General features: G+C 38.4%; 1 protein-coding gene across 3 annotated transcripts in view; it reads right to left on the minus strand.

Annotated features, from left to right (window-relative positions):
* Positions 1-14,584: 14,584 nt before the first annotated feature.
* HERPUD2 (HERPUD family member 2) overlaps positions 14,585-15,868 on the minus strand; it is a 44,302-nt gene continuing 43,018 nt past the window's right edge. For all 3 annotated transcript variants that reach the window (XM_081243912.1, XM_081243914.1, XM_081243913.1), the window contains one exon: positions 14,585-15,437. In XM_081243912.1, coding sequence (XP_081100038.1) covers positions 15,276-15,437 — 162 coding nt within the window. In that variant the 3' untranslated portion in view covers positions 14,585-15,275. The remainder of the gene's footprint in view (positions 15,438-15,868) is intronic.

Below are 15,868 nucleotides of genomic sequence, written 5' to 3' on the forward strand. Positions count from 1 at the left end.
CACATTCTATCTTCAAATACTTTGAATCTGGTGCCTCTTGACTAAGTTAGCTTCCTGGTCCATCTCCAAGCTGAGGCGGGGCCTTTCTGAACTTCACAAACAGCTCAAACGCCTGAGTGAGCCGCATACCCTCTTACTCTAGTAATGCTTCTTCCCTTAACTTCTACTTTGGATACTAAATATACCAGTTTCCTATTGGTTCATATTTGCATGAGAAGTCTTTTTCCATCTTTTTACTTTCAAGCTTCTTGTATCCTTTTACTTAAGGCATGTTGCTTTTAAGTCTCATAGAATTAGGTTTTGTTCTTCTTGTAGTTGATTTCTAATCTCATAGCACAAAAAAAGAATTCAGAGTAATGATAGTAAAGGTGATCCAAGATCTTGGAAAAAGAATGGAGGCACAGATCAAGAAGATACAAGAAATGTTTAACAAAGACCTACAAGAAGTAAAGAATACAGATGAACAGTACAACAGCTGAAATGAAAAATACACTAGAAGGAGTCAATAGCAGAACTCTGGCAAAAAAAAAAAAAATGTATAAGTGAGCTGGGAGACAGAATGGTGGAAATCACTGCTGCAGAACAGAATAAAGAAAAAAGAATGAAAAGAAATGAGGACAGTCTAAGAGACCACTGGGACAACATTAATTACACAAACATTTGCATTATAGGGGTCCCAGGAGGAGAGAGAAAGGACCTGAGAAAATATTTGAAGATATAATAGCTGAAAAGGAAGCAGTCACCCCAGTTCAGGAAGTACAGAGTCCCAGCAGGATAAACCCAAGGAGGAACATGCTGAGACAGATAGTAATCAAACTGACAAAAATTAAAGACAAAAAATATTAAAAGCAACAAATAACATACAAAGGAATTCCCAGGTTTTGTTCTTTAAGCTGACAATGTTGTCTTTAAGTTGTAATATTTAGTCCATTAATGCTTGATGTATTGATGAATTTGGATTTAAATCTACCTTCTTAACTTTTTGTTTTCTGTTTGTTCCCATCTGTTCTTTTTTCTCCTTTCTTGCCTTCATTTGGATTTTAAATTTCCATATTCCTTTTCTATTATCCTGTTAGTTTTACATTCTTTTATTAACTATCATAGAAATTGAAACATGCTCCCTGGTTTATTCATTTCTAATATAAATTAGTGTCTTAACCATTTCCATTTCCAAGACAATTCAAGGACCTCAGAATACTCAATTCCATTTACCTCTCATCAGACTTATATGCTATTTTTGTCATATATTTTAATTCTTTATACATGTAAGGCCCCATAAAGCATAAATGTATTATTTTCTGGCAATATTCTTTTAGATTTATGCACAAATACACCTTTCCATTGCTTTTCAGTTTCTTTCTGCACCTCCAAGCTGTGATCTATGATAATTTCCCTTCTGCCCAAACACCCATTAGTATTTTCCTTTAGGACTTCTAGTACTTTCCGGTGGTGACAAAATCTGTTTTCATTTGCCTGAAAATGTCTTTTGAAGGATATTTTTGCTGCACATAATCTTCTATGTTGGCTATTATTTTCTGTAAGCTCTCTGAAAATATCACCTACTAGGCTTACTTATTGTTGCTCCTTTGAAAGTGATCTACATTTCCCTCTGGCTACTTTTAAATTTTGTTTTTCAGCAGTTTTACTCTGAAGTAATTAGCTGTGATTTTCTTTGTATTTATCCTGCTTGGAAGCCAAGAGCATTTCCTACATCTGTGGCTCAATGTCTTTCATCAGTTTTGGAAAATTCTTAGCCATTATCTCTTCAAATATTGTGTCTGCCCTGTTCTCCCCCAGCATCATTCTGGATATATATATTTTTTGACCTTTCAGTTTACTAATTCTGTCTTAAACTGTGACTATCAACGCCATCTACTGATTTCTTAATTTCAGCTATATTATTTTTCAATTCTAGAATTTTCTTTTTATATAATTTCCAGTTCTCTACTGAAATTTCTCCATCTTGTCATGCAAATCCTTGATCATTTTAATCACAGTTATTATAAGGTCTCTGTCAGATAATGCTAAATATCTTTTTTTTCTTTGCTTTAAATTTTACAATATAATTTAATTTTTACATCTTATTTAAGGGTAATTTTTTTTCACAACTCACACACACACACTGTATTTTATTTTTACAAGAGATAAATAAACTGACACCAAGCATTGTAAATGGATGACCACAACAAAAGCAACAATGATTGCAATTACCAAACACGAAACACACTCATACTATGTCATAATATTGACATTCAGTCCAGTAATCCTCCACTGTAACAGTTCCTTTACTTTGCAGTGAAAATTGATTTGTATATTTTTTGCCTCTGAGTCCTTGTGGGGTTTTTTTTTATTCAAACAGAAAGTCACAGAAATTATACTCATCCTCATCAGTTTACTCAGTCCCATGTAATTAATTTTTTTAAATTTTAATCTTTTGTTAGCAGATTTATGAATTCATCAGTTTTCCATTAGAGTTGTGAAAATGCTTATTCATTCAGTTCAGCAGTACAGTCAGTTACCAGAAAACTGTACTTGTCACAGTCTTTTCCATGAATTCCTTGAAGATGAAACCCTTTTATAGGAACATTTTTGCGAAAGCATCAGAGTACACCCAGAACTGTCTGTAAATGACAAAAGACTTGAAAATGACCACGGTTAAAGATTTGATGAAAGTTCATAATAATGCAATTGGCAAGGAAATTTAGTTATTTCTGAGATATACATTTTAAAGTAATAACTAGAAGGATGACTTATAACATTATACCAGAACGTATAAGATTTTTAGAAATTTCATGTAATGTCTGAAACATTTATATTAACATATTTCCATACAAATAACCCAAAGAAAGTTTAGTATTAGTTTTTTGTTGTTGTTGTTTGTTTGTTTGTTTATACTGCAGGTTCTTATTAGTCATCAGGGTTTTTTTTTGTTTTTTGTTTTTTTAGGGTTTTTTTGTGGTGGCAGGCCTCCCACCACCACAGCCCCTCCCGCCACGGAGCACAGGCTCTGGACGCGCAGGCCCAGCGGCCACGGCCCACGGGCCCAGCCACCCCGCGGCACGCAGGACCCTCCCGGACCGGGGCATGAACCCGTGCCCCCAGCACCGGGAGGTGGACCCCCAACCACTGCGCCACCAGGGAAGCCCCAGTCATCAGTTTTATACACATCAGTGTATACATGTCAATCCCAATTCAGCGCACCACCATCCCCACCCCACCACGGTTTTCCCCCTTGGTGTCCATACGTTTGTTCTCTACATCTGTGTCTCAACTTCTGCCCTGCAAACCGGTTCATCTGTACCATTTTTCTAGGTTCCATATACATGCGTTAATATACGATATTTGTTTTTATCTTTCTGACTGACTTCACTCTGTATGACACTCTCTAGATCCATCCATGTCTCAACTTTGTTCCTTTTTATGGCTGAGTAATATTCCACTGTATATATGTACCACAACTTCTTTATCCATTCGTCTGTCGATGGGCATTTAGGTTGCTTCCATGACCTGGCTATTGTAAATAGTGCTGCAATGAACATTGGGGTGCATGTGTCTTTTTGAATTATGGTATTCTCTGGGTATATGCCCAGTAGTGGGATTGCTGGATCATACAGTAATTCTATTTTTAGTTTTTTAAGGAGCCTCCATACTGTTCTCCATAGTGGCTGTATCAGTTTACATTCCCACCAACAGTGCAAGAGGGTTCCCTTTTCTCCACACCCACTCCAGCATTTGTTGTTTGTAGATTTTCTGGTGATGCCCATTCTAACTGATGTGAGGTGACACCTCATTGTAGTTTTGATTTGCATTTCTCTAATAATTAGTGATGTTGAGCAGCTTTTCCTGTACTTCTTGTCCATCTGTATGTCTTCTTTGGAGAAATGTCTATTTAGGTCTTCTGCCCATTTTTGGATTGGGTTCTTTGTTTCTTTAATATTGAGCTGCATGAGCTGTTTATATATTTTGGAGATTAATCCTTTGTCCGTTGATTCGTTTGCAAATATTTTCTCCCCTTCTGAGGGTTGTCTTTTCATCTTGTTTATGGTTTCCTCTGCTGCGCAAAAGCTTTGAACTTTCATTAGGTCCCATTTGTTTATTTTTGTTTTTATTTCCTTTACTCTAGGGGGTGGATCAAAAAAGATCTTGCTGTGATTTATGTCAAAGAGTGTTCTTCCTATGTTTTCCTCTAAGAGTTTTATAGTGTCCAGTCTTATACTTAGGTCTCGAATCCATTTTGAGTTTATTTCTGTGTATGCTGTTAGGGAGTGTTCTCATTTCATTCTTTTACATGTAGCTGTCCAGTTTTCCCAGCACCACTTATTGAAGAGACTGTAATTTCTCCATTGTATATCTTTGCCTCCTTTGTCATAGACTAGTTGACCATAGTTGTGTGGGTTTATCTCTGGACTTTCTATCTTTTTCCATTGATCTATGTTTCTGATTTTGTGCCAGTACCATCTTGTCTTGATTACTGTAGCTTTGTAGTATACTCTGAAGTCAGGGAGTCTGATTCCTCCAGCTCCATTTTTTCCCCTCAGAACTGCTTTGGCTATTCGGGGTCTTTTGTGTCTCCATACAAATTTTGAGATGATTTGTTCTAGTTCTGTAAAAAATGCCATTGGTAATTTGATAGGGATTGCATTGAATCTGTAGATTGCTTTGGGTAGTATAGTCATTTTCCCAATATTGATTCTTCCAATCCAAGAAAGTGGTATATCTCTCCATCTGTTGGTATCATCTTTAATTTCTTTCATCAGTGTCTTATAGTTTTCTGCATACAGGTCTTTTGTTTCCCTAGGTAGGTTTATTCCTAGGTATTTTATTGTTTTTGTTGCAATGGTAAATGGGAGTGTTTCCATAATTTCTCTTTCAGATTTTTCATCATTCGTGTATAGGAATGCAAGAGATGTCTGTGCATTAATTTTGTATCCTGCAACTTTACCAAATTCATTGAATAGCTCTAGTAGTTTTCTGGTGGCATTTTTAGGATTCTCTATGTGTAGTATCATGTCATCTGCAAACAGTGAGTTTTACTTCTTCTTTTCCAATTTGTATTCCTTTTATTTCTTTTTCTTTTCTGATTGCTGTGGGTAGGACTTCCAAAACTGTGTTGAATAATAGTGGTGAGAGTGGACATCCTTGTTTGTTCCTGATCTTAGAAGAAATGCTTTCAGTTTTTCACCATTGAGAATGATGTTTGCTGTGGGTTTGTCATATATGGCCTTTATTATGTTGAGGTAGGTTCCCTCTCTGCCCACTTTCTGGAGAGTTTTTATCATAAATGGGTGTTGAATTTTGTCCAAAGCTTTTTCTGCATCTATTGAGATGATCATATGCTTTTTACTCTTCAATTTGTTAATATGGTGTATCACATTGATTGATTTGCATATACTGAAGAATCATTGCATCCCTGGGATAAATCCCACTCGATCATGGTGTATGATCCTTTTAATGTGTTGTTGGATTCTGTTTGCTAGTATTTTGTTGAGGATTTTTGTATCTATATCCATCAGTGATATTGGTCTGTAATTTTCTTTTTTTGTAGTATCTTTGTCTGGTTTTGGTATCACGGTGCTGGTGGCCTCATAGAATGAGTTTGGGAGTGTTCCTTCCTTGGCAATTTTTTGGAAGAGTTTGAGAAGGATGGGTGTTAGCTCTTCTCTAAATGTTTGAGAGAATTCACCTGTGAAGCCATCTTGTCCTTGACTTTTCTTTGTTGGAAGATTTTTAATCACAGTTTCAATTTCATTACTTGTGATTGGTCTGTTCATATTTTCTGTTTTTTCCTGGTTCAGTCTTGGAAGGTTATACCCTTCTAAGAATTAGTCCATTTTTTCCAGGTTGTCCATTTTATTGGCATAGAGTTGCTTATAGTAGTCTCTTAGGATGCTTTGTATTTCTGCAGTGTCTGTTGTAACCTCTCCTTTTTCACTTCTAATTTTATTGATTTGAATCCCCTCCCTCTTTTTCTTGATGAGTCTGGCTAATGGTTTATCAATTTTGTTTATCTTCTCAAAGAACCAGTTTTAAGTTTTATTGATCTTTGCTATTGTTTTTTTTGTTTCTATTTCATTTATTTCTGCTCTGATCTTTATGATTTCTCTCCTTCTGCTAACTTTGGGTTTTGTTTGTTCTTCTTTCTCTAGTTCCTTTAGGTGTAAGGTTAGATTGTTTACCTGAGATTTTTCTTGTTTCTTGAGGTAGGCTTGTATAGCTATCAACTTCCCTCTTAGAACTGCTTTTGCTGCATCCCATAGGTTTTGGATCATCGTGTTTTCATTGTCATTTGTCCCTAGGTATTTTTTTATTTCCTCTTTGATTTCTTCAGTGATCTCTTGGTTACCTAATAACATATTGTTTAGCCTCAATGTGTTTGTGTTTTTTACATTGTTTTCCCTGTCATTCATTTCTAATCTCATAGCGTTGTGGCCAGAAAAGATGCTTGATATGGTTTCAATTTTCTAAATTTACTGAGGCTTGATTTGTGACCCAAGATGTGATCTATCCTGGAGAATGTTCTGTGCGCACTTGAGAAGAAAGTGTAATTTGCTGTTTTTGGATGGAATGTTCTATAAATATCAATTAAATCTATCTGGTCTATTGTGTCATTTAAAGCTTCTGTTTCCTTATTTATTTTCATTTTGTATGATCTGTCCATTGGTGTAAGTGAGGTGTTAACGTCCCCCACTATTATTGTGTTACTGTCGATTTCGTCTTTTATAGCTGTTAGCAGTTGCCTTATGTATTGAGGTGCTCCTATGTTGGGTGCACATATATTTATAATTGTTATATCTTCTTCTTGGATTGATCCTTTGATCATTATGTAGTGTCCTTCCTTGTCTCTTATAACATTTTTTATTTTAAAGTCTATTTTATCTGATATTAGTATAGCTACTCCAGCTTCCTTTTGATTTCCATTTGCATGGAATATCTTTTTCCATCCCCTCACTTTCAGTCTATATGTGTCCCTAGTTCTGAAGTGGGTCTCTTGTAGACAGCATATATATGGGTCTTGTTTTTGTATCCATTCAGCAAGCCTGTTTCTTTTGGTTGGAGCATTTAATCCATTCATGTTTAAGGTAATTATTGATATGTATGTTCCTGTGACCATTTTCTTGATTGTTTGGGGTTTGTTTTTGTAGATCCTTTCCTTCTCTTGTGTTTCCCACTTAGAGAAGTTCCTCTAGCATTTGTTGTAGAGTTGGTTTGGTGGTGCTGAATTCTCTTAGCCTTTGCTTGTCTGTAAAGCTTTTGATTTCTCCGTCGAATCTGAATGAGATCCTTGCCGGGTAGAGTAATCTTGGTTGTAGGTTCTTCCCTTTCATCACTTTAAGTATATCATGCCACTCCCTTCTGGCTTGTAGAGTTTCTGATGAGAAATCAGCTGTTAACCCTATGGGAGTTACCTTGTATGTTATTTTTCGTTTTTCCCTTGCTGCTCTCAGTAATTTTTCTTTGTCTGTAATTTTTGTCAATTTGATTACTATGTGTCTCAGCGTGTTTCTCCTTGGGTTTATCCTGTATGGGACTCTCTGCGTTTCCTGGACCTGGGTGGCTATTTCCTTTCCCATGTTAGGGAAGTTTTTGACTATAATCTCTTCAAATATTTTATCTGGTCTTTTCTCTCTGTTCTTCTGGGACCCCTATAATGCGAATGTTGTTGTGTTTAATGTTGTCCCAGAGGTCTCTTAAGCTGTCTTCATTACTTTTCATTCTTTTTTCTTTATTCTGTTCTGCAGCAGTGAATTCCACCATTCTGTCTTCCAGGTCACTTATCCATTCTTCTGCCTCAGTTATTCTGCTATTGATACCTTCTAGTGTAGTTTTCATTTCAGTTATTGTATTGTTCATCTCTGGTTGTTTGTTCTTTAATTCTTCTAGGCCCTTGTTAATCACTTCTTGCATCTTCTCGAACTTTGCCTCCATTGTTTTTTTGAAGTCCTGGATCATCTTCACTATCATTATTCTGAATTCTTTTTCTGGAAGGTTGCCTATCTCCACTTCATTTAGTTGTTTTTCTGGCGTTTTATCTTGTTACTTCATCTGGTACAAAGTCCTCTGTCTTTTCATCTTGTCTGTCTTTCTGTGAATGTGGTTTTTGTTCCACAGGCTGCATGATTGTAGTTCTTCTTGCTTCTGCTCTCTGCCCTCTGGTGGATGAGGCTATCTAAGAGGCTTGATGGGAGAGACTGGTGGTGTGTAGAGCTGACTGTTGCTCTGGTGGACAGAGCTCAGTAAAACTTTAATCCACTTGATTGTTGATGGGTGGGGCTGGCTTCCCTCCCTATTGGTTGTTTGGCCTGAGGCAACCCAACACTGGAGCCTACCTGGGCTCTTTGGTGGGGCTAATGACAGATTCTGGGAGGACTCATGCCAAGGAGTACTTCCCAGAACTTTTGCTGCCAGTGTCCTTGTCCCCACAGTGAGCCACAGCACCCCCCCCCACCTCTGCAGGAGACCCTCCAACACTAGCAGGTAGGTCTGGTTCAGTCTCCCCCGTGGTCACTGCTCCTTCCCCTGGGTCCCGATGCACACATTCCTTTGTGTGTGCCCTCCAAGAATGGAGTCTCTGTTTCCCCCAGTCCTGTCAAAGCCCTGCAATCAATTCCCACTAGGCTTCAAAATCTGATTCTCTAGGATTTCCTGCTCCTGTTGCTGGACCCCCAGTTTGGGAAGCCTGACGTGAGGCTCAGAACCTTCACTCCAGTGGGTGGACTTCTGGGTATAAGTGTTCACCAGTCTGTGAGTCACCCACCCAGCCGTTATGGGATTTGATTTTACTGTGATTGCGCCCCTCCTACCATCTCATTGTGGCTTCTCCTTTGTCTTTGGATGTGGGGTATCTTTTCTGGTGAGTTCCAGTGTCTTCCTGTCAACGATTGTCCAGCAGCTAGTTGTGATTCTGGTGTTCTCGCAAGAGGGCCTGAGAGTACGTCCTTCTACTCCGCCATCTTGGTTCCTCTCCTCAATGCTAAATATCTTAATTTTCTGAGGTTTATATGTTTTACTTTCTCCTTTTTGGTCAAATCTTATGTTTTTGTATTCCTAATTATTCTTTTTTATTGCTGAATAGACTTTGAAAAAATGATAGAGAAAATTTGAGAAATTGCATATTATCTCTCTTCAGAGGGGATTTATTTTTGCTTGTGGCTGTCCACTAGGTTTGGGGCCAATTGCCTCATTCAATTAGGGACTGAGATGATTTGAGGCTAGGCTTCAGTCCTTGTGAGGACAGATCCATTTCCAGTTCACGTTCACTCACGGTGTAGTCCTTTGGGGATTGAATAAAAAGCCTAGGGTGTTTAAAGGACACTTCTTCTTATGGTGCAGCCCAAACTCGTAATTTTTGTTTCCTATGAGTCTACCAAAAATTTTGCACAGCTTCTCTCGTTCTTGAATTAGCAAGTGCTTTTAGGGGTAAAATGTGGCACCAAATGTAGGTCTCATCTGTGTGGAATATTGGTCCCTGCTTTGTTGATAGCTTTCTGACGCCTTAATAGATATCTATATCCTGACTTTTCTGGTTTTCTCAGCAGAGGGTTTGGTGCAAAACGAGTTAATCACCCATTGCTGGAAGCTAAAGTCTCTACATGCTTTATTTGAATGATTAATTTTAAGGAATCAAGTTCTGAAGTAAAATAGACTTTATTGTGTCACTTACTGCCTATAGGACTTTAAATGAGCTACTTAACCTCTTTGAGTCTTAGTTTCCTCATCTGGAAAATGGAAGTAACAGTAGCACCTACCTTGAATTAAGGATTTTTTTTAAATGCAGGTATAGTATTCAGCACAGAGCCAGGAATATAACAAATGTTCATATGTTAGTAATAACAATTTTTAAAGCATTATAATGGTTTTTATTGTTAATTATATAAATTAACACATAATGGCAGCCTCTCCCCTATGCACCCTCTGTGAAGAGTGGTAACTGGTAAAGACCCTATACAGATCTTAATATTTCCAACTTTCCTATGGCTTTGGAATACCTGAGTGGAATGGCTTACTGTACCACATGAAATAGTTTATGCAGGCATCAGTATGTTCATTTTGGAAAGTAGATCAACTGGAGTAAGAGAGTTAGAATTTAGCAGCAGGATCAAGGAGGTAAGCTTTGGCAAGAAGACTCATGAAACTGACACCCTAGACTGGGGCCTCCAAGGCTTATCCCCCAAGTGTGATGCAAGACAGTAACCACCAAGATTTGCTCTGGAAGGAGTCAGATCTTTTGCTGCCCTCCCCCTATTAGGGCTGAGACCTCATTGTGCTGGGAAAAGCTTACTATCTACTAAGACTCCTGGACAGTAGAGAAGCTCCAGAAACCCTAATTATTCTGGGCTCTCTTTATAAGAAAAACCTTTATTTAAAAGATTCCATAGTGTTTTAATAAAAAAGGCTTGCATTGCTCCACAACACTTATGTTTAAGAAGCATCATCATTTATTCCTCATTTTTAAATATTTAAATGTTTTTAAATGCTACTGTTATTATACACTTTAAAAATCTGTTGAGAGTGGACCTCATTTTAAACATTCTTACAATTCTTTTTTTTATAAATTTATTTATTTATTTATGGCTGTGTTGGGTCTTCATTGCTTCGCATGGGCTTTCTCTATCTGTGGTGAGTGGGAGCTACTCTGTTGCAGTGCGCGGGCTTCTCATTTTGGTGGCTTCTGTTGTTGCGGAGCACGGGCTCCAGGTGCGCAGGCTTCAGTAGTTGTGGCACACGGGCTTAGTTGCTCCACGGCATGTGGGATCTTCCCGGACCAGGGCTTGCTCAAACCCGTGTCCCCTGCATTGGCAGGTGGATTCTCAACCACTGCACCACCAGGGTAGTCCCCACAATTTTTTTTTTTTTTTTGCGGTACGTGGGCCTCTCACTGTTGTGGCCTCTCCCGTTGTGGAGCACAGGCTCAGGACGTGCAGGCTCAGCGGCCATGGCTCACGGGCCCAGCCTCTCCGCGGCATATGGGATCTTCCCGGACCGGGGCACGAACCCACGTCCCCTGCATCGGCAGGCGGACTCTCAACCACTGCGCCACCAGGGAAGCCCCCCACAATTTTTTTAATTCAAAAAAAATTAAGTATTTTAAAATGTTTAAATACTGAAACATCCAAAATATTGTTTATGTGTAAGATATAAAATACAATAAACATGCTTTGTACCCACCGTGCAGCCAGTTTCCCAGGTTGCAGTGAGAGCGTGTGATGCCACGTGGGGAGGTGAGTCAGCCAGCCCCATTGGGGCTCCCAGGAGAGGTTGGTAGTTGGGAATAGCACATTCCAGAGCCTGGTGGAGTTTTGCAGATCCATCAACACAATTCCAGATACAACAGGCCTTAAGGTCTGATTTACACCAGACTTACAGAAAGCTGACATACAAATCAGCACACCTCAGTCTTTTCTCAGTGAATTAAAAACTGCCATGGTGCTCCAAAACTAATGAGACTCCAAATGTGGCCTCTTCTCCCTTAATTTGAAAAGCCAAATTTCAAGTGATGATGGAGCCAGAGCCAGAGAAACCAGTTAGAATAATGATGGGTGGTAGCATCAAACTATAGTGAAAATATCTCCAATTCTTCAGCCCTCAGATCAGTTTCCTTTTACCCAGCTAACAAAATCCAACCCTCTCACCCATACTGCTTGACCGTAGAAAGTCTAGTCTTTATTGTGATGTGTAAGAAATGGGAAAAGTCCTGGGAAGTATTTATATCCCATCCTGGTTGTTACTAGTCACCATTTAGCCTAGAAGACCAGTATCTGGGCTTCTGTGCTGCTCTTTTGCCATCTGGAAACCATCTCCGAGCTACCACTGCCCTCTAGGCACCATCTGGCTCCAGCATGGACACAGCTCCTCCCTTAACATCTAAAACACAGCTGACACTGGGCTGTAGTTTCTGACAAAGACTTACTGAAAGTAAGACTAACATGAGGGAATTAACAATGTAGGGAAAATAATAAAATTGAGTAACACATTCCCCTGTTCTTAGAACCTTTAGCCACAGCCCTTCAGAGGGGGAGTCTATGACCAGCATCATTTTCCTTAGGCTCCAACCTACAATTAGGATGCAGAGACCTGCTCATTTCCTTCAGATGGGTGTCCCCCACGATAATGCTCCCCTCTATGAATTCTATGGCTCCAATTCTCCCCTGTCCAACTCCCAACAGAAGAGACTGATCACAACTCCCAACAGAAGAAAAGAGACTGATAATCTCATAATTATCTTTGCATTCTTACTCTACTCGCCTGCTCTATTTTAGCGTGTGACCTATGGAACACTTCTTCCAGCTTTGACAGTTTATTTATTTAGTTCCCAGGTTAAAATCCAGACCCTCCCTCTGGATGCAATGATTGCATCAGCCCTGAAACAAGCCATCCCTAACTATGGACCCAAACAGTGTACAAATGTACCATAGCTCACCCTGTTGAACATCTGTCAGTCCTAATTTTTTCCTATTATAAACAATGCAATGAAAATCTTAAAAGGTGGGCTTCCCTGGAGGGGCAGTGGTTAAGAATCTGCCTGCTAGTGCAGGGGACATGGGTTCGAGCCCTGGTTCGGGAAGACCCCACATGCCACAGAGCAACTAAGTCAGCGTACCACAACTACTGAGCCTGCGCTCTAAGGCCCGCGAGCCACAACTACTGAAGCCCGCGCACCTAGAGCCCATGCTCCCCAACAAGAGAAGCCACCGCAATGAGAAGCCCACACACCGCAATGAAGAGCAGCCCCTGCTCGCCACAACTAGAGAAAGCCCGCGCACAGCAACAAAGACCCAACGCAGCCAAAAATAAATAAATAAAAATAAATTTATTTTTTAAAAAAAGAAAATCTTAAAAGCTAAATCATGCATGCATGATACCCTTCCAAACCTTTTCTGATTCAAAGGGTGTGTACATTTTCAATCACTCATGCAGTACTGAACTAACTACTGGGCACTCTTCTGGTATGGGGGGGGGATACATTAATGAGCATAAATTCACTCCCCAACCTTATAGCTCTCATGTTTTGTAGGACAAATAAGGAAATAAATGTAAACTACCAGCGGTGCTAACTGCAAAGGCCATTAGCTGAGAGCTGATGATTAGTAAGTGGTAACAAGGCAAAGAAGGACGGGACTGTGTTCCAAACAAAAAGAACTGTCATTTTAAATGTCCTGGGGCTGGAAGGAGAGTGCTGGAATTGGAAAGCCAGCCTGGCTAGAACAGAGGTATTAAGGAGAAACACAGATTGAGAGGTTGCAAGGACTCAACCTTTCAGGATGTCATAAAGCTGTTTTTAGGAGTCTGATTTTATTCTACAACCAACAGGATAACACAGCAATTCTGTGCACATTTTGAAAATCTGGTACTTGCTGGAAAGGCTATGTAGTATTTTACATTCCTCTGTACCTTCACCAACACTGAGTATTATTATCTTACCAATTTGTTAGTTTTAACTTGTCCACATTACATTTTTTTTCACGTTTATTTCCCATGTTTGTATCTGTTATGGACTCAATGCTTGTGTCCCCCCAGAATTCATATGTTGAAATCCTAACCCCCCAATTAGGAGGTGAAGCTTTGGGAGATAATTAGGGCATGAGGGCAGACCCCTCGTGAACAGAGCTGGAGCCCTTGTAAAAAGAGACAGCAGAGAGCTTGCTTCGACTCTCTGCCATGGAGGACACATGAAGACAGCCATCTACAAGCCAGGAAGAAGGCCTTCACCAGATACTGAATCTGCCAGCACCTTGGTCTCGGACTTCTCAGCCTCCAGAACTGTGGAAAATAAATGCTTGTTGTTTAAGCCCCCAGCCTGCAGTAATTTAGCATAGCAGCCCAAGCTAAGAGATTGCCCTTGCCCATTTCCTACTGGGATTTTGTCTTTTTTTTTTTAAGCTAAATTTAAGACTTGCTTATTACCTTTTTGATATTTTTTTCCTGTTTGCCTTTTAATTATATGTCAAAACATTATATACATAAGCAACCTTTTCTTTGAGGGATTCTGCCATAAAGGTATTTTCTCCTCCCAATATTATATAAGTATTCATCTATATTTTTTATTAGTAATTTCATGGTTGAACTGCTCGTATTCAATCATGATGTTTTGACTGGCAGCTATAAACAGAAACCTAATTTTACTCTTCAAAGGGTTAACCAGTTACCCTTGAAATGTCACCTTTAACACTGGAAGTAAAAAACTTAAGAGAATAATTCGTAGAGTCTTCTTAATTTTATATTTTGTTCTATTATCTAATCATATATTACCGTACCAGTACCATATATTACTTTATAACACATATCATGTGAGATAAAAGTTCTTCCATAGTAAGCTCTCCTATCCTCATTTATTCAATTTTAATTAGCTACCCTATAAGAGACTTACTCCTTTCTTAAGAAATATTGAATTAACTTTCACAGGGATTTTTAAATAAACTAATGAGGTTTCAGACTACCTGAGAACTAGAAGATATCCATCTGGAATGGAAAGAGGTGAAAATGACCTTGAAGACTTTAGCAACCCCAAAACTACTGAAATTTACATAGATTTTTGCATGTAATGGGTACATTATGGAAGAGTTTGAATAAATAGCCCATAAGACAGTTTACCATAATTGACCTTTTATTTTAAAAAATTACAGGGAGCAATTTCCAGAATCTTATTTTATAAAAGTACTGCCTATATCAAACATTTTTATCACTATTAATTCCAGTGAAGAGCTGCCTTTTTTTTTTAAGGTACTAATTTCAATCGATGGGATATGCCCTTAAAATAGAAAGTTTCCATTTATTCAAATGTCAAAATTAAGATTATTGAGAAGTTTATTGCTTTATGGCTGGGCAAGATGCTACTAGCACATTTTAGGTAAATATTCTTTGTTAAAAACTATGAGGTCATTCTGTTTAAAATTTTCAGGATAATTCACAGAAAATAGATATTATATGTATTCAAATTATACACTGAAGGGCTGAGATATTAGCTAGACATTTATATGTGAAGCAGCTCTTTAAAGAAGACACACAAACAGGTCTGTCTTGGTATAATATACATAATTGAAATTAATAAAACCTGGAAGACCAATATTACGCTATGTTAAGATCTTAAAAAAAAAATCACACATTTAGTAGTCCATTTGTGCTTAAAATATTCATATGCATGAGAAGCTTAAAGAAAAAAAACACCTCTATACATGATGAAGAAAAGAAAGTAATAAATTTTTTTTGAAATTGCACTGTTATTTAAAACACTTTCCTAAATTCAGACCCTCCTTTGCAACTGGCACAGTTTTTCAGGTCTAATTGGCAACCTGGGGAGGCCCCTCTGGTATTAGTGAAGTAAAGAAGGTGGTGATAAAAGACCAAGCTGATGCCATTAATCCAGGCCTTTGAATTGCACTGGCATCTTCACCTGCATCTTCTCCACTCTCATCTTCAAGCCCATCATCCATAAGACGCTCCTTTCAAACAAAAGAAGAAACATATTCCTAAGTGATTTGAACAGCTACCATTAACTCATGACAGAAAAGGAGAGAGCTAAATTCTTCCCAAAGAAGGAATATGAGCATATAATAAGGAAGTGGAACTTCATGGTCATTAGAAATCTTCATTAAATCCAAAATTAATAAATTCCTCGTTCAAGTTCAAAGGGATTACTGCCAATTTAATACAATAAATTCTCACTGTGTGCATAATTTTCTCTTTAGACTATTTTTGGGAAGAATGATATTAGTTCTTTCCACCTAATTCTAATATATGATTGACAGTATTATAAGTTCTCCTAGATGAAACCACACGTTTACATGTTAACTTTTCTTCAATACTATGGAATACCCTGAGTCTTTTATTATGTTGGTCTCATACAGTGCTGAAGAAACATCTATATTTAAAG

This window comes from Mesoplodon bidens (genome assembly GCF_964165515.1).
Source record: "Mesoplodon bidens genome assembly, chromosome: 9".
In the NCBI taxonomy this organism is placed as follows: domain Eukaryota; kingdom Metazoa; phylum Chordata; class Mammalia; order Artiodactyla; family Ziphiidae; genus Mesoplodon; species Mesoplodon bidens.